Source organism: Mustela nivalis (assembly GCF_964662115.1).
Source record: "Mustela nivalis genome assembly, chromosome: 8".
Taxonomy (NCBI): domain Eukaryota; kingdom Metazoa; phylum Chordata; class Mammalia; order Carnivora; family Mustelidae; genus Mustela; species Mustela nivalis.
The window spans coordinates 116,279,169-116,297,225 of NC_139027.1; the positions used below are offsets into that span (position 1 = coordinate 116,279,169).

General features: G+C 42.8%; 1 protein-coding gene across 1 annotated transcript in view; it reads right to left on the reverse strand.

Moving 5' to 3' along the window:
- The window catches only part of TMC2 (transmembrane channel like 2), a gene marked incomplete at both ends in the record, with an annotated part of 63,954 nt that overhangs the window by 27,725 nt on the left and 18,172 nt on the right, over positions 1-18,057 (reverse strand). The window contains 6 exons of the mRNA XM_082743013.1: positions 1,107-1,254; positions 3,136-3,278; positions 6,396-6,494; positions 8,574-8,680; positions 9,028-9,109; positions 10,976-11,066. Coding sequence (XP_082599139.1) covers positions 1,107-1,254; positions 3,136-3,278; positions 6,396-6,494; positions 8,574-8,680; positions 9,028-9,109; positions 10,976-11,066 — 670 coding nt within the window. The remainder of the gene's footprint in view (positions 1-1,106; positions 1,255-3,135; positions 3,279-6,395; positions 6,495-8,573; positions 8,681-9,027; positions 9,110-10,975; positions 11,067-18,057) is intronic.

The window sequence follows — 18,057 nt, forward strand, 5'->3', positions numbered from 1 at the left end:
ACATAGGCACTGACCTTCTTTTTCTCTCTTGAGTAGGTCTGGAGGAAGAGGCAAAGCCTCCGTTGACCCCTCTTTTGCCTTTGGATGCTCCAACAGTGCCTCCCCCCCCCTCCACCCCCGCTCAACTGCTGCCAGAAGGAGAAGGGAAGAAAGCCTAGTCAGCTCCCTGCATTACCCACTGCCAAGCTGTCAGGACTGTGGGCTCATGAAACCCATGTAGTGAGCTGCTCAGCCCAAGCTCTGCCCCTGGTGGATGTACCTGCCCTTTGTAGGCATTGGTGAGAGGGAAGCTGCCAGGAAGGGCCAGAAGAGAGGAGAGGGAAGAAGACAAGGCAATTAAGCGTGTTGTAAATCTGACCTTTGGCAGGTCCTGGGGGAAAGAAAGTCTGATCAGATGGGAGACATATTGAACTATAAGAACTCCAAATGGTTTTTATAGACATGGAGGAAATAAATAAGATGTGCCGCTCTTCAACATACTAGCTTCTGTCTTCATTCATTTGTTTACCCCTAGGTTTGCTTTTATTCTAAAAAATAGAGATGTGTAGGCCACTTCACATGTCTTTTGTGAATAAATTTATGAGGTAATTAAGTAGGAAGTTGCTGCATATTTAATTGACTCCTTTCACCCACACAAACCAGATTTCTCAAACTCTTTCTGGGGTTTCTCATCACTCAGAGAGCCTTTAAAGAATTTAATGCCAGGAACCCCCCCAGCCCCTGACTAATTATACTAGAATCTCTGGGGGTTGGGGCCCAAAAGATTTTTAAAGCTGCTTAGGTGATTTAAACATGCATCAAAGGTTGAGAAGTGCATCCCCAAATGATTCCTTCCAGTTTCTCTGGCAGAAAAAAGTTCCACAAGGAAACAGTCAGGACTAGGTCCCAGCAACCAAGATTCTCTGTCATATTACGAAACAGATGTGGGTACCAGTCATGGGCATTCTGTCTTGAAGGCTTGAGACCGCGGCTCACACCTCTGGTAAAGCCTTTTCCACAAATTACTTGGGGATCTTATCTATCGTGCCCCAACTTTGTGAAGTCTCCTAATGAGCAAAGGGACCCAGAATGCCTCGAGGAAGTAGGAACAACCCTGGGACACCTACCTTGAAGCTGGTGGTAATGGAGGCATATTTATTGTCGGCTGTCTCTGAATTCCCAATCAGGTAATCCCAGCTGGTGAACATCTTGAAGCTGAACGTGAAGTTAGCACTCTCCCCCTCACTCGCACTGCCCTGGGTATTGCTGGCCATCCTGTAGGGTGCATACCATTGCTGTTAGCCCAGGGGAACCTTGGCCTCAGTTGGGCTGGGGCACAGGTAGTAGATATGCCATGAGGGGAAAGAGCCAAGATGATTCAAATTGAACTATACCCAGGGTGCCTTCCCCCCAGATTCAGAGTTCACAGCAAGCACACATGGTATCATCTGGACAATGAACCACTGAACCACGTTTTCTACCCAGACATTTGACTTCCTGTGGCTAGACTCCTCTGCCAATGTTGTTTGAGAACTCTTTGTGGGAACTCAATTCTCAAACCAGAATATCCCCTTCTAATTCACGTATCTTCTTGAACAAAAAAGATATTTATTTTCTGATATAAAACCCAACAATCCCTGAGGTAGTTGTTATGGAAACCAGTGACATGTACATCCTTCTCTTAAGCAAATTTGGTTGAAAGTCCCTTGGACCTGCCTCGTTACCCACCCATTTTATCCTACCTAGCCTCAACCTTGCTGTGGGAATCAGAATTCTAAGCAGATCCTCTCTCAGATACAATGTATGTATGGTAGAATTTGTTCCTCTTTATCTTATGGGATTTGCTATTCCATGGGCTTAGTTGACTTAGGTTTTTGGTTCATCAGGAAAACCTTCTATACACCTATACTCATCTGGGATAATAACAGGGAACATTGTAACAAACACAAGAGCTAAGAATAAAAGCAAGCCTATCCCCTGATAGATCTGGCTGGGCAGCCACCCATCACCAAATGGTCACTATTGTGCTGGGCAGTCCCTCGTGAACAGCAGCATTTCCCCTTGAGAGGACATGACAGAAAGTTGTACTGGGCTAACGACTGACTTTTTGGAGTTTTTAACACCTGCTCTACTCCTTTCCTGCAGACACAGCTCCTTGTGCTCTTCCGGGAGTAATGCTGAAGGGTGGATGGGCCCAGTAGTCAGATTTGTGCAGGAGGCTGTGTCCCTGACACTACGTCAGCCTTTGCTGATTGGGGTTCCCTGGCTTAGAAGAAGGCAATTCATAGGCCAGAATATTTCCTCAGAGAACACAAATTAAAAGGCACAGACATATTAGAATGTCATTTCTGGGTGCATGGGTGGCTCAGTTGTTAAGTGTCTGCCTTTGGCTTAGGTCAAGATCCCAGGGTTCTGGGATCAAGTCCTAAATTGAGCTCCCTGCTCAGCAGGGAGCCTACTTCTCCCATTCCTACTCCCCCTGCTTGTGTTCTCTCTCTCTCTCTCTCTCTCTCTCTCTCTCTCTCTCTCTGTGTCAAATAAATAAATAAAATCTTTTAAAACAAAAAAGTCATTTCTGACCACAGAGACAGATAGAGTTGGGGCCAGAGAGGACACCATGGTTAATCACATCATATATGTTCCTTCACGTTTTTTATTGATATCTTTACAAATGTGGAGCTCAGTACTCACATGCAAGCTAGAGTTACAGAGGAGCAGAAGAGTTTTTCTGAGGAAGCTGAGCTCTGGGGGAAGTGAAAACAGACTTGAAGACTTCTCCAGCCTTACCTTACCAGGTACATGCTCTCTCTCAAACAACACTGGCCTTTTGACAGGTTTTGGGACTTACTAAGATATTTGCTGCCTCAGGGCCTTTGCACATGCTCTTCCTTTGTGTAAAATGCTGTGCCCCAGACTTTCAAGGTGACTGGCCGTTCTCAGCATCATGTAAAGGTGTTTTACCCCTTTTCTGAAAACTTCCCTTATTACCCTGTTTATATCTTTTATATCACATATGACAATCCATATCTGCTTTATATGTCTCCTTGTTTTCTTTCTAAATCCCCATAAGAAGGTAAGGAGGCACAGAGTGGCCATGGGAGTGGGTTGTTTGTGTGAAGAAAATGAAAAGCCTGTAAAAGAGACAGTCATACTTACGATCTAATGACAATCATCAGGCTATAGCCGAACACGCTGACCCCCACCATAAAGTATGCCATGGGCAACCTGTACCTCAGCCACCCAATAGTCCTCTGGTTGTTGTAGTAGCCGTAGAAGAGAGCAGAATACTTGATGTAACCCTGTGGGATAGGTCCAAATGTTCTGGGTTTGTAAGCTTAGCGCAGATGGTCTCCAGACACTTTCATTCTACTGGGATTTCTTTCTTAGGGTTTAATGGGAATCTGAGGGGTGAAAGGAGGAATCCTGGGCATCCTTACTCTTCCTTCAAATTCCCCCAGTTTCTCCAGAGTCTATCCACGTCTCTGCGTCTCCCCTTCATTCTCTTTGTTCTCTATTACCCAGAATGCATACAGATACAAAACAAGGAGGACAGCTTTGCTAACATTGCGGATACAATGTGTGTGTGTGTGTGTGTGCCTGTGCGCATGCATGCAAGAAGAGCTCCAAATTCTTTCCCCTCACATTTCCAGGGTCTTAATGTCACACTCTGGAAGTAGGTTGGAGTCTGTGAACTTTCTCAGTATGAAACTTAAAAAGAAAACCATACCTTTACAGGGCTTACAGTCTAATCTAAACCTCAAGTTTTGTTTTGTTTTGGCTTTTAGGTATAATTGGCTTTAGGTATAATCAGTACACTTTTCAGGTGTGATGCTAGCTTGGAATTTTAGCATTTCTTGTATGTCTTTGCTGAAGTTAAACGAGATTATTCTGGCCTCACACAGGTATGTATTTGGAAAGGGAAGGCAAATCTTAACAATCTTTTCATGTACTTAAGGTTGTTTCTTCTTTGATATGATACCTAAACTCAATAAATAAATAGTCATCACTTAAATATTAGTTGTAATGTGGAACCTGAATCACATATTAAGCTTTTCATATCTTGTTACATTAAACTCCATCGCAATCCCCAAAATACTGAGTAATTGAAAGGAGAAAAATATTAACTTTGCCATAGGGAATCCTGACAGACACGACTTTACCCAAGTGGTCACAATGTTGCCCATCATAATATGTATCAACATAGTATAACCCCAATTTGCCACCCTAAGAAGGGCACATTACCTCTGTGGCAACCTTCCCAATAATATATGATCTCACTACAATCATGAGGGAACATCAAATAAACCCAAATTGAGGGACATTTTCCAAAACAACTGACCAGTTCTCCTCAAAAGTGTCAAGGGCACTGAAAGAGAACTGTCACAGATTTGGAGGAGACTAAGGACATAGGACAAATACAGTGTATGATTTTGAATTTGGTCCTGGAATAGAAAAGGAATATTAGTGAAAAACTTGATGAAATCCAAATCAATTTTACACTTTAGTTAATAATATTGTACCAGGGTTAATTTCTTAGTTTTGAAAATTGTTCTATGGGTAGATAAGACGTTATCAAAAAGTGAAGCCAGGTGAAGGGTATATGAGAACTCTGTACTATTTTTTGTGTGTGGGGGAATCTCTGTACTATTTAGGCAACTCTTCTGTAAGTCTAAAATTATCTCAAGATTTGAAGTTTTTAAAGCTTAATTGCTCTATCTTGTACTATCAAGATGTGGGATCTTTTACCCACACATAATTCCGTAAGATCATGGATTGGTCAAGTGGAAAATAATGGTTCCCTGAGTTATAAAAATCTGCCAAATGTTGAGGCACTTAATACACATGTAAAAAATCACGTGTTAATATCTTCATTGATCTCATCGGAAAAGCATCTAACCATTGAGAAACTGCCACTGTGATGGTGATGGATATAAGTTTTCCAAAGCTTTAATTTTAGCTTGAAAAATATAATTTAAGGGCCACCTGGCTGGCTCAGTAGGTGGGGCACACAACTCTTGATCTTGGGGTTGTGAGTTTGAGCCCAATGCTGGGTGTAGAGATTATGTTTTTAAAAACACATTAAAAAAAAAAAGAAAAAAATTTTTACCATTGGTAACAACAACAACAGCAACAACAAAACGGAGGATTATTGTTGAACAAATTCAGTTTGTTTTGGGCAGCTAGTATGTTTCCTTAGGGGTCCTTGAGTGAAATAAAGAATAAAGGAAATCCTTAGTGGTAGTATACAGTAGTAGTAGTATATAATACTTAGTACTATAGAAATGTGGTAGTTGTTTGGAACACCCTTATTCTGAATGGCTTGGAAAAATACTCCAACACACTACCACACGTACCTGAGAAGTATGAACCTGACCTGAACTTGAACCTGACTATGAGAATGAAGCAGCAGCAATGACCTGTTGCCTGAACCTCCCAGCCTTAGGAACTCTTTGGAGTTGCAGACAGAGCTCCACAAAGGCATAGAGGTGAGGAGACTCAAAAGGAGGAAGGGGTATTCCAGGCCATGTCCTGAGCAAAAGTAGGAGGCACTAGTATGTGATGTGTTCAGGGACTTCCCCCAAACTTGATAAAAACTGGAAATTAAAGTATGAGTTCTGAGACAGAAATGGAGCTGGAAAGGGAGGATCAGCCAAGTGGTGAACAGTTCTTTTATAAACCTGATTTAAAACATTGGATTGTATTCCCTTTAGGAATGGGAATAAATGGATATCCAAGGTAGGGGAGTGACAGGGTCAGGTTTGCCTTTCAAAAAGATCACTCTGACAGCAGAGCAAATGGAGATTTTAGGAGCCAAGTCAAAGCAGGAAGCAGAGGTAGAAGATTCTTGACATGGTCCTGGTATGGTGTGGACATTATCCAAAGAAGAGGTAAGAGGCATAGAGAAAGGGGGACTGAATTAAGATAGAGTTAGTGGTTGGCTTGTTGTGTGTGGTGGGGGGGAGGTGGTAGTGAGGAAGAGGGAAAAGTGTAGGATGACTTTCAGGTCTCACACTTGAACGACTGGGTGAATGGTGGTTCCAATAAAGGAGATGGGAAAACGCAATGTGGGTTTGGCTGGATAGATGTTGAATTTGAGGATGCCATGTGAAGCTTGGGAACAGCTGAGCTGGTGATAGCTCTGGAGTCTTCCTGTGGGTATGGGAAGAGAAATCTGTCCTGTAGGATCACTTACATGGATCTGGCAGAGAGAGAGAGGAGCGGTGTGTGGCTGCAGGAAGGACCTATGAAAGGATCTTAGGAGGACAGGGTTGGCTAGCTCATTTGCATAGTGAAGATCTCATTTGAGTTAAGCACTGGTTTTCCAATGACTAAACGCATTATTTCACACTTATCCATGCAAACTTTAGGTCTTACAATCACATACTAGAAGGGTATTGGCATGTTAGTGTTGGTACCTCAAAATCCCAAAGGACAGAAAAATCCATGGCTTTTTCTTCCTCAGCCCGAGGCACTGTCTTCCTGGGAATGCTGCCATAGGGCACGCCCATCAGTACCTTGTGTAGGGACAGAATGACAGCATGATGAGTGGAGAAAATGCAAACACATGGAGACATTAATATACTGGGTTAAATATCTCCCTTCTCAGAGCAGGACACACCCCACTTTCTTCTTTAGAGAATATTAATCCCTTTCCTGGTGTAGAACTATCACATACTCATTGTAGAAAATGTGAAAAAGTACAGAGGGCATTTTAAAAAATTCCCCATCACTGGAGCGCCTGGGTGGCTTAGTCACTTAAACATCTTACTCTTGGTCTTGGCTCAGGTCGTGATCTCAGGGTCCTGAGATGGAGCCCCAAATCCAGCTCTGCGTTCATCATGGAGTCTGCTTGAGATTCTCTCTCCCTTTCTCTCTGTCCCCTCCTGCTTGTGCTTGCTCGCTCTCAAATAAATAAATAAATAATAAATACATTTTTAAAAAGATTTTATTTATTTATTTGACAGAGAGAGAGATCACAAGTAGGCAGAGAGAGAGAGGGGGGGAAGCGGGCCCCCTGCTGAGCAGAGAGCACGATGAGGGGTTTGATCCCAGGACCCTAAGATTGGGACCTGAGTTGAAGGTAGAGGCTTAACCCACTGAGCTATCCAGGTGTCCTGATAATAAATACATCTTTAAAAAAGTCCCTATCACCACCATATCCCAAAGATAATGATTGTTAGATAATCATAGATTTCCTTACGGTTGTTTCTGAGTTTTATCTATATTTTAGTCTGGTTATTTAGCTTAATTCTCAATTCTCTATAGCATATGGTATGTCTCTGAATAAAATGACTTCAGAATATTTAATCCCATCTATCTACTATAAATTTACTTAACAAATAACCTATTGTTGGATATTAGAATATTGCCAGTTCTTCACGTGTACATGATTATGTTATTAATAACCTAATATATATGCCTGTATTTGCATCCTTAATTCTAAAAAAATCAGAATTGTATGAAGTTTACATATTGATTTAGGAGGGATTGACTTTTTTATTTTACAATATTAAGTTTTCCCTTCCAAGAACATAGCCTCCTGTGTATTCCGTTGTATTTTGGTCCTGTAATGCTTGACAGTGTTCTGCCCAGAAGTCTTCTAATTTGTCAGATTTCCCTTGGAAAAGATCCCAGGCCAACACTCTGGAGACCTGGATCTCATTTACTACAAACTTACTGTGTGACTTCGCACAAGTTGCTTATTCCTTTCCTGTCTCTCAGTTACTCATCTATAAGTAGGTACGCACGTACATCTGTATAAGATTATATCTGGGAGAATAGTGAGGAATAAACTTTAAATGCAGGTTTTGTTTTTTTTTTTAAGTAACTTATGACACAATGCATTCTCTCTCTCTTTTTTTTCAGGGTAAAGAAAAAAACTTACTAAGACGTTAATTCTCCACTAATCTTAAAGTAAAACAAAAGACAGAAAAATGTAGGATCCATGTCTTAATTTAGAAACACAAGTATCTTGAACCCACCCTTCATTTGTTTGGTTGGATTGGCCTAGGGGACTGGAGGTGCCCCTCCCCACCCATGGGGCACAAGGACCCACTGAGACCCTGGGTGGGCCATGGGGCCAGCTGAGCAGGTGAGCTCTCTGGGGAAGGACTGGCATCAGCCTTGGGGGACGATGTGTGAGAAATGTGGAAAGACGCTGATGTCAGGGAGCCTTGCTGAGCATGAAGGTAAGCCCTATTACAATCATCCCTCTTATGACGCCATGTTTGGACTCAAAGGCATTGGGTGGGGTGGAGCTGAGAGTCACACTTTCGAGAAAACCCAAGTCATGGAAATGCCTTTCCTGGCTGCCCATTGGGTCACTGCCCTTCCAGGCTGATTCCAGACCTTATCTATAGACATCTCATGCCCTCAATAAAGCTGAACACTTTGAAAAAAAAAAAAATAAAGGAACACAAGTATTTTGGTTCCGTTTTTTTGTCCTAAGCTATCCAGGCAATGGATGGGAGTAGAGAACTTAAAATGAATGACTGATTTTTTGTAAAACGGAGAGTATTTGATTAATATAAATGAGGATGGTGGTCATGATAAGCCTCCACACTCTCTAGAGATCTAGGAAGCTCTTGTCTTACCTCTGGGATGATAACTAGACCAAATATTAAGCCAAAAAGGACGAGGTTAACTCCATACATCCATCGGAGAAAGATGAAATATGATGCCACAGAAGAACCAAAGTGACCTGGCATAAGGAAAGGCAGCAGGGTTTAAATGTTGTGGAAGGAGGAAGATAGCATGACCGAGCTCTTCATGTGTGTGATGGATTCTGTTTTCATGTTGGTCTGTGGAACGGATGTTCCAGATAAATAACCTGGGGGCTCTGATGGGCTAACCCATTTACCTGCGCTCCTGCAATAAGAAAATGAAGAAACAGGATTTAAATCTGGGTCTGACTTGCTCAAAGGCCATCCTGTTTTCTAAGACCACAGGTCCTGTGGAATAACCTGATCAGCTGGTCAAGAACACAATCCAAGCCCTTGGAAAACTCGTTAGGAAACCAGCTCAACACAGTTACACCAAAATACTCACTTTCAATGTCCTTGATCTTCATTTCCCAGGGTATACATTGAGTCTTGAAGTTATGGAAGTCTCTCTTAAACTTGACCCACTTCTGAAATTAAACAGGTAATACACTCAGTACATTAACATCCTGCCTTGGGGCATGGAGGAACACACTGCAGGGACATGTTGATGCTGACACGTCAACACGAAAGTCAAGAGTGGGGCGAGAGAGAAGCCATCCCGGCACAGTGCCTTGTATTTGCTGATAAAATTTCATGTTTGGACAGTGTATATGTGAACTTAGGAATTCTGTATATACTTCTGGTTTAGGGGATCAAATTGGGTTAGCAACCTCTGGCGCAACTTTTTTTTTTTCTTTTTAATTCTTAAACATTCAAAGGAGGGAAAAATCTCACAAGGCTTACGTCCACATCTGGCAGACAGCCAAGTGCATAAATCTGATAAGAACTTTGTTCAACTTTTGTGGTGCTGGAATTGGTAGGACCTCGACCCGTGGCTTCCATTCTTCTCCTGGTGAAAACAACGGCCTGTTTTTTTGGTTCTTGTTTCTGTTTTTCTGAAAGAAGTTAGGTGTTTTGCTTCTTTCCAAGATCTGTTCTCAGCACCAACATTCAGAGTTGGTACCAGCTGGAAACCTGAGTAGCTGTCTGTCTGCTGACTGGGTGAAAATTTGTCAGCTCTCAAGGGGGTTGCTCTTCCAACAACCATACTCCCTGGAAATACATCTATTTGGAATTAAAAAAAAAAAAAAAACTCATAGAAAACAGCAGACAAAGAAGTAGTGGGGAGAAGACCCTAGGATCAGTTTCTATTATAATAAAGGCCCCCTAAAGACTTGTTTGTAAAGGAAGTGGGGTTTCCCATGTAAGTCACTAAAGGCTCAAAAGGAACATTTATCTGAAGGGATCAGATGCGTTTACAGACCTGTAGGCTTTGAATGTATCCTGATGGGATGATTGCTATACAAGGAAGGAAGCACCTGTCGAAAAGGACGGTGGTCACAGGTGCAATAGAGAAGAGGAGTGTGTAAGCAGAAGCCTGGTTGATAACAATGGCAAAGCAATCCCTACAACAGGAAGGGGTATGGAGACTAGCATTGGGCATTCTAGCTCCACTGCTTTACCTACCTTCCCTAGCTCTGATTCCACGCTCAAAATTCATCTTTGGTGGTTTATTGGCTTTCTATTTAAGTCTGTCTATAAGGAAAACTGCCCATCACCTGGGCTGTGAGTATTTTGATTTCTATGGTAATGATTTGTGGTTGCAAGTTAAAAGATTGAAATTAAGATTATGGTTAGCTACCCACATAAAGTAACTCTATTATCAAAAAAAAAAAAGGCACTGCTGATGTGAATTCTTCATATTTCAAGTTCTCTCATAGTTATTTTTTCTTGTAAATTAATAATCCAGCACCTGGTTTTACCTATCAGTCTCAGAAGCTTTATTAATGTGATCCCCCCAACCCCGAGGGATGGATCCCCTGTCGGGTGCTGATAATATCAGTACAGAATATAGACTTGCAAGGCTGAGGGCCAAGTCGGGTAATGAACATTGCCAAGGGAGGCCCCTGGGGACAGCCTGCCAGTTAGCTGATCACTTGGCCACCATCTGTCAGTCCCTCGGGGCTGTGGGCATCAAACAGTGTGTCCGGATTTGGGGCTTGGGAAATAAGATCTCAGTCCTTTCACCTCATCCGTTTTGTGAGTTTATAGTTCTTCACTGGAGAGGAAATGAATCTCAGATACACCGAAGCCCTTACAGATAAATGTAGAGAAACTGACAACAAACAGTCTCCACTCCTGGACAAATCGGCTAGTCAGCCGGACCTCTCAGTGGGGGGATTCTGGGGGAACTAGACAGAAATGAAGAGGCTGGGCAAGGGCCTGTGATGGTCACCCAGGTTCAGAGGCTGAGCAAACACTTCTGAGGGTTTGGCTGTCTCTGTGCCACCCACCTTAGCGACCAGCATCTTACAGGCATAGATTCGCTTGCCTTTCCCCTTTCCCAAGGCTCCTTCATACTTCTCCACAAACTCTTGGGCCTCCCTGGTTAGGAAAAAAAAAAAAAAAAGGAGGCATGGGGAGAGGCAGAACTGCAATTAATACCAAACCAAAAGAAATCTGAAGGGTTTTTATACTCCTAGTTAGAATGTAAGCTCTGTGAAGGCAGGACTCTTTGTCTGTTTCATTCACTGAAGTTTCCCAAATACTAAGATGAGTGCTTAGTACATGGTAGGCACCCATAGGCAGAATTTGGGCCCCCATGAGGGTAGGGTAGCCCCCTGGTGGCATGCCCATGAATGGCAAAAGGGACTTGGCAGACATAATTAAAATTCTGGAATTTAAAATATATTATCCTGGATTCTTGGGAAGGGCCCAGAAGAATCACATAAGCCCCTAAACAGAGAAGAAGGCAGAGAGTCAGAGAGAGAGATGTAGCAAAAGGAAAAGTCAGAGAAATTAGAAGCAAGAGAATTCTCCACCCTCTGTTGCTGGGACCCTGGAGAGGAAGCCACACGGTAAGCAAGAGAAGGAATAGATTTCTGCCAAAACCCAGCAAGCTTGGAAGAAGACCTCTAGCCCCACATGGGAACTTCAGCCCTGATAATACCTTGATTTTAGCCAGGTGAGACCCTGTGCAGAGAGAGAATGCAGCCGTGTCCTGCTGGACTTGTGGCCAGCGGCGCTGTGAGCTGGTAGATAGGGGAGTAGCAGCTCAAACAGTTGCACGGTGGCAGTGTGTTGTAGCAGCAATAGAAACAGACATGGCAAAACAGGGGAAGGAGATGAAAGGGTAAAAAATTCCAGTTATAATCGACAGGACTAGAGGAGATTATGCTGAGTGAATTAAGTCAAGCAGAGAAAGTCAATTATCATATGGTTTCACTTACTTGTGGAGCATAGGGAATAACGTGGAGGACATTAGGAGAAGGAAAGGAAAAGTGAGTTGGGGGAAATCAGAGGGGGAGACAAAGCATGAGAGACTGTGGACTCTGAGAAACAAACTGAGGGTTTGAGAGGGGAGGAGGTGGGGGTTGGGTGAGTCTGGTGGTGAGTATTAAGGGGGGCATGTATTGCATGGAGCACTGGGTGTGATGCATAAACAATGAATCTTGGAACACTGAAAAAAATAAAATAAAATTTTAAAAAGCTCCAGTTACAAAATAACTAAGTCATGGGGAGGCAAAGTACAGCCTAGGGATGATAGCCAATAATACTAATAACATTGTATGGTGACAGATGGTAGCTAGGCTTATAGTGGTGAGCGTTGCGTGGTGTATGCATACCTCGAATCATGCTGTTGCACACCTGAAATGAATATAATATTGTATGTCAATTATACTTCAGTAAAGAAAAGGAGAATGAATACAGCATTCAGGAGACATTTGTGGACTGCATGAATGTTGAATGAGGGACTGCATAACCCAGGAAGGTTGGATGAAAACAACATGCATCAGTTTGTCTATTAGGTATTCTGGGGGGTGTGCTGGGGCCAGTGAGAATGGCTCCTGAGAACCTGATGTTAAATATTCAGGAACTTGGCCACCTGGCTGTTAAACTGTTGGTAGCTTGAAATTAGCCACCGGGAGTGTTCAGACGGTGGAAATCAGCAAATGCTGCAAATCAGACCCCCTCCTTCGCAGACCGCAGAAAGCCAGTTTTTCATCAGCCCCTGGATAGAGCACCACAAATGGATGAGAAATGAAGTCCATTTCAGGGTGGCTCTGGGGCTGTGGGGGAAGGCGTCCTGGAGCTGTGTGTTTGGCGGCTATTGCTACAGCCCTCGCTGTATGCTACACAATCCCTATCCCACCTCCAAAGAGCGACTGCAGGCAGATCAAAGTCAAAGTCACATTCTAACCTCAGGTTAATCCTGAAGCTGGTTTTATTCCGATGTCTCCATATTGATGAGGCTGACTGTTTAGCTTCCGAGCCCCAGGGTCAAAAGCTGGTCTGTAGGGGATTAAGGATCCTTAATGGGATCAGCTCCTTGTTTCCCCCCAGGCAGGACATGTACTGGCAGTTATCTATCTGTGGCTACCAACATTTTTGTTCTCTTCCTGTATTTGACAAGTGAGCAGAGGCTCCTAAGCACTTGGAGTTTGTGAGTTTAAATGCACCAGCTTTTGGGGTGCCTGGGTGGCTCCATCAGTCGAGCTTCCAACTCTTGGCTTGGGCTCAAGTCATGATCTCGTGGGCCATAGGATCAAGCCCCAACTGGTTGGACTCCGTGCTCAGTGGGGAGTCTGCTTGGAGATTTTCTTCCTCTGCCCTTCTCCGCAGTATCTCACTCTAGAATAAATAAATAAATCCTTAAATGTGCCAGATTTTAAGATTTGGGGACTTCAAGTGAAACTTCCCAAAGTAAGAGCCAGCTCATGTTCCTGAGCTGTTGGGCCAAGCAGCAAATACTTTTCTTCTTGAGATCCAGATTCTGTGTCTAGACCCCCAGACAGTGCTCAGGAGATCAGAAGGCCATGCCCGGCAGTGGGTGCAAACTCCAGGGATTGTTCACTATGAAGAGCCCACCTGGTTTAAGAATTTTGGTGGACACAGTGAGCTTTTCTGGATATAGTAAAAATACATAAATAGTAACAGCTTTTTGCAGAAAACTCCTTTTTAAACACGTTACCTATAATCCAGACTGTCCCGTTCTTCTTTACCAGAGAGGATTTGGTTTATAGAAACATAGGCTCCTGTCCTGTACTTCTCGATTGTTGTAAATCTTACTTCTGTCCCTTCCTTGTCACCAATGTCCTTTGAAGAGGGAACTTCTGCAAACTTGTCTCCCTTTTTTCCTCAGACCAGATGGTATGTGGTAAATGCAGTGAAAAGGCAAAGAGAGGAGGGAGCTGTTGTTTTGAGGAAGAGTTTAGGGGCATGGATCTCAAGGAAGTAGGAAGGAAGCCCTGATGGTGAAAAGGAGATGGCTAGGGGTTGGGGGTGGCCAGAGGTTGAAGGTGGTCCGGGCCATGCTGGTTTGGGGCCTCCCTTTGTCCCCAGGCAATTTCCATTTTTAGTTGTGGAGACAAGAATCAAATAAATGCTGAACTCGTGCTAAGTAGAAATTTGGATGGGCCAGGTGAGGATCTGTGTCCAAGGGCAGTGGAGGTTAACCAAGAATGCCTGGCTTCCATGGATGGTGGTATAAAATATGGTAGCAAATTGTTATTCTTCCCTTTAAAATGGAGAACTGGGGGTTCCTGGGGCTCTCAGTTGGTTAAATGTCCGACTCTTGATTTTGTCTCAGGTCATGGTCTCTGGGTCATGGGGCTGAGCCCCGTATCAGGCTTCTCACTCAGTTTGGATTCTGCTTGTCCTTCTCCCTCTGCTCCTCCCTTGCACTCTCTCTCTCTCAAATAAATAAATAAAATCTTAAAATAAATAAATAAATAAATAAATAAATGGAGAACCAAATTCTCCTCCCCTTGAATGTGGTCCAGACATAGTGAATTGTCTCCAATGAACAGAAAGTGGTAGAAGTGACTATTTATGACTTCTGAGACTAGGACAATAAAGGGTAATTGTGACTTCCTCTTCTTCTGAGGGAAGCCAGCTTCCATGTCATGAGGAAATTCAAGCAGCCTATGGAGAGAAACTGAGGCCTATTTCTAACAACTACCAGCCCCGGTCAAGCCTTCAGATGACAGCAGTCCTGTCCAACATCCTGACCCAACCTTGTGAGAGACTCCAAGATGGAACTGCCCAGTTAAGCTGCTCCTGAACTTCTGGCCCATACAAGGCAGTAAATATTCATTACTATTTTAAACTGCTAAGTTTACACATCCCTAGATACTACACTGCAGAACCCAAACCACTTGGTGCTCCCCCACATTTAGGTTTGCTATGTCTTTGTCTTAATGGATTGACACTTTTATCACTCTATAATATTCCTTTATGTCCCTGTTAATTTCCTTTACTCTGAAGTTGACTTTATTTGATATTTACACTGCCTCATCTACTACTTTATTTTGGTTAACGTTTGCATGGCATATATTTTTTGGTCATCTTTATACTCTCAATCTATATATATCATCATATTTAAAGTGAATTTCTTGGGGTGCCTGGGTGGTTCAGTTGGTTAGGTGTCTGCCTTCAACTCAGGTCATGATCCCAGGGTCCTGGAATCCAGTCCTGCGTCAGGCTCCCTCCTCAGTGGGGAACCTGCTTCTCCCTCTCCCATTTCCCCTGCTTGTGTTCCCTCTCTACCTGTGTCTATCTCTGTCAGATAAATAAATAAAATCTTAAAAAAAATAGAGTTTCTTACAGACCATATGCAGTTAAGTCATTTTTAAAATTACTCTGCCAGGGTGGCTCAGTGGGTTAAAGCCTCTGTCTTTAGCTCAGGTCATGATCCCAACATCCTGGAATCGAGCCCCACATCAGGCTCTCTGCTCAGCAGGGAGCCTGCTTCCCCCCTCTCTCTCTGCCTGCCTCTCTGCCTACTTGTGATCTCGCCCTGTCAAATAAATAAATAATATCTTTAAAAAAAATAAAATTACTCTGCCAGTCTGTCTTTTAACTGGTATATTTAGACCACTTACATTTAATGTAGTTATTGATATGTTAAGATTTAAACCTAAATGGGGCACATGGGTGGCTCAGTGGGTTAAACCTCTACCTTTGGCTCAGGTCACAATCTCAGGGTCCTGGGATCGAGCCCCGCATCGGGCTCTCTGCTCAGCAGGGAGCCTGCTTCCCCCTTTCTCTCTGCCTGCCTCTCTGCCTACTTGTGATCTCTCTCTCTCTGTCAAATTAATAAATAAAATCTTAAAAAAAGATTTAAACCTACTGTTTTACTTTTGTTTATTTGTTTATTCTTTCTGTTTTTCATTTCTTTAATCCTTTTTCCTGCAAGTTACTTCAACATTTTTTAGGATTCCATTTTGGTTTATCTATGATGCTTTTCAGTGTTATCTCTTTGTATGGTCTTTTCAGTAGTTGCTCTAATTGTTCCTACATATTACTATATAATGTGATATGTAATGTAAAATGTATGTGTGTTCCTTATGTCCCTTTACCCTCTCATTTATAATTGTCTTAGATATTTTCTCTACATTCATTGAGAACTACATTAGATGTTGTTATATTTTTTCTTCAATCGTTAAACATAATTTTATATACTCACAGGGAGAAGGAAAATCTATGACAGTTTCCAATATTTTAGCTCTTACCATGTTCTTCCTTCCTGATGTTCCAAGAGTCTTTGTTTTATCATTTCTTTTTTATTTAGAGAATTTAGCCATTCTTTTAGGGTTGGTTTGCTGGTAACAAATTCTTTTATGTTTCCTTCATCTGAGGATGTCTTGATTCCTTTTTACTTTAAAAAAAAAACATTTTATTTATTTATTTGAGAGAGAGACAAAGAGAGAATGTGAGCAGGGGGAGGGGTGGATGGGGTAAGCAGATTCGCCACTGAATCTGGGGCTTGATGCTGGGCTTGATCCCAGGACCCTCAGATCACAACTTGAGCAAAGTCAGGTGTCCCAATTTCTTCTTCTTCTTAAAGGATATTTTTTCTGGCTATAGAATTCTGGGCTGAGAATTCTTTTATTTAGCACTTGAAAAATTGTGTAACCTTCCTCTGTCCTCCAGAGGACAGGCTTCTAATAAGAAATTTACTTTAATTCTAATTGTTTTCCCCTATAGGTAATGCATTGTTTCTCTCTGACTGCTGGTAAGAAGTTTGACTATGATGTGTCTTGACATGGATTACTTTGGGTTCATTCCATGTAGGGTTTCTTTCGTTTTCTTGAGTCTGTAAGTCTTGCCAAATTTGAAAATTTTTAGTCATTATTTCTTTGAAGGTTTTTTTCAGCCCCACCCTCTCTCTTCTCTTTTCTTGGACTCCTCCTCCTGACCCTCTCATATCCAGGGCAAGGGATATGGAAGAAACACTAATATTACAACATTTATTGCAGTCCTAAATGTCCCTGAGGTTCTGTTCATTCCCCCCCGCCCTGATTATTTTCTCTGTATTGTTTAGATTGGGTAATTTCTCTTGTTCTACCTTCAGTTTCATTGATTCTTTGTGTTCTTCATTCTGCTGTTGAGCCCACTCATTCATTTTTTAAAAATTTCAGTTGTTCTATTTTTTACTTCTAAAATTTCTAGTTGTTTTTCTTTACATCTTCTATTTCTTTTCTTAGACTTTCTACTTCTTCATTGGTTTCATGTCCTCATAATTGCTCAGTGAAACACTTTTATGACAGTTTCTTTAAAAATTTGCCAGATAATTGTAGCATCTATGTCATCTTTGTGTTAGCATCTTTAGTTGTCTTTTATCATTCAGTTTGAGATCATCCTAGTTCTTGGCATGATGAGTGATTTTCAGGTGAAGCCTGGACACTGTGGATATTATAAGACTCTGGATCTTGTTTAAATCTTCTGCTTTAGCAGGCATCCTCTGACACTGCTTCAGTGGGTGAAAAGGAAAGGGTGCTGTCTGGTTTCTTCCAGATGGCAGTCCATGCTCCTCATTTGGCTCCTTTTGGCACCCAAGACTGAGTAGGAACTCTTCATTACTGCTGAGAAAGGATGGGAGTGTCCCTGCAGAAGGGACACTTGGCCCCAGTCCTGCAGGATATGTGGGAATCAGCCAGGCTGGCAGAAAGCAAAGATTGAGGCAGAAGCACCAGCTTGCTTGGGGACTCAGAGGCTCTCTGGGCTTGGACTTGAGCCGGAGATAAGGAGTCTTGGGAGAGGGTAGAGGGAAGGAGGCCAGCATTGGCTGAAGATCCCTGCTTCAAGGAGAAACACATGGGCCTGTTTGGCTTCCCAGGCTTTAGCCATTTGTCAACCATCCCAAGAGCAGGAGCTCTGTCCTCTGGCTGGAGGAGATGTCACACTTCTCCTCCAGGCAGCTAGACAGCCCTCAGGAAATCTCCCAGGCCCCGTGACTTCCAGCTGCCTGGAGATCTCATTTCCATAAGCACCTCGGTTGCTCTTTTTCCACTGTTAATAAAAGATGTGTTCAGGTGACACCTGAGTGGGGGTGAGGTCCTGTAAGGGTGACAGATGGCTGTTCTGTGCCCCC